Genomic DNA, 585 nt, shown 5'->3' with positions numbered 1-585 from the left:
TCGGCAAGCGGACGGTCTTCAGCTCCCCGAAGGTGCTGGAACAAAAACATGCGAGTTTCAGAACTGCCTGCACTGGAGCCGGGTAGGGGGCAGATATGAGGGTGGGCCAGGACTGATCCCCACTTGCTGATCCTTGCCAGTCAGAAGACAGGGGTACTTACAGATTGCACACGTGTGCACAGACAGGTGTGCACACACTCGTGTCAGTGCCGGCTCCCCACTGGCCAGCATGTGCCCCAGTGGGGGTGCGTGGGTGGCCTCCTCCCTTCAGGCCTTGGTCATCACGCCGGGCAGCAAGGGGACAACCCCGCTGATGGAGACTTTTCCCTTCCTTTCTAATGGGTGGACACACTCATCCTCCCTTTGCTCCTGGGGAGTTGGAGGGCAGGGGTAAATATTCAGCAAGTGGGGGGCGGGGATCCAGACTCCTGCACACCTGACTGGCCAGGGCCAGGGCCTGCTCATGTGTGTGCGCCAGGGGCCCCCGGACTCGGGGTCAGCACGGTCTCTTGACCTGAAATCGGCCCCACAGCAGATCCCAGACATGGGACCTGAAGTGCTTCTTCAGTGCTTGGCGCTTGAATG

At 60.7% G+C, this 585-nt stretch overlaps 1 protein-coding gene across 1 annotated transcript in view; it reads right to left on the bottom strand.

Annotated features, from left to right (window-relative positions):
* Window positions 1-585, bottom strand: part of RBM19 (RNA binding motif protein 19) — a 122,201-nt gene that overhangs the window by 36,105 nt on the left and 85,511 nt on the right. Inside the window, exon 23 of the mRNA XM_010828831.1 lies at window positions 6-35. Within this exon, the coding sequence (XP_010827133.1) occupies window positions 6-35 (30 nt within the window). The remainder of the gene's footprint in view (window positions 1-5; window positions 36-585) is intronic.

Source organism: Bison bison, unplaced genomic scaffold, assembly GCF_000754665.1.
Source record: "Bison bison bison isolate TAMUID 2011002044 unplaced genomic scaffold, Bison_UMD1.0 scf7180017864495, whole genome shotgun sequence".
Classification (NCBI taxonomy): Eukaryota; Metazoa; Chordata; class Mammalia; order Artiodactyla; family Bovidae; genus Bison; species Bison bison.
This window is presented reverse-complemented; position numbering and strand designations above follow the sequence as displayed.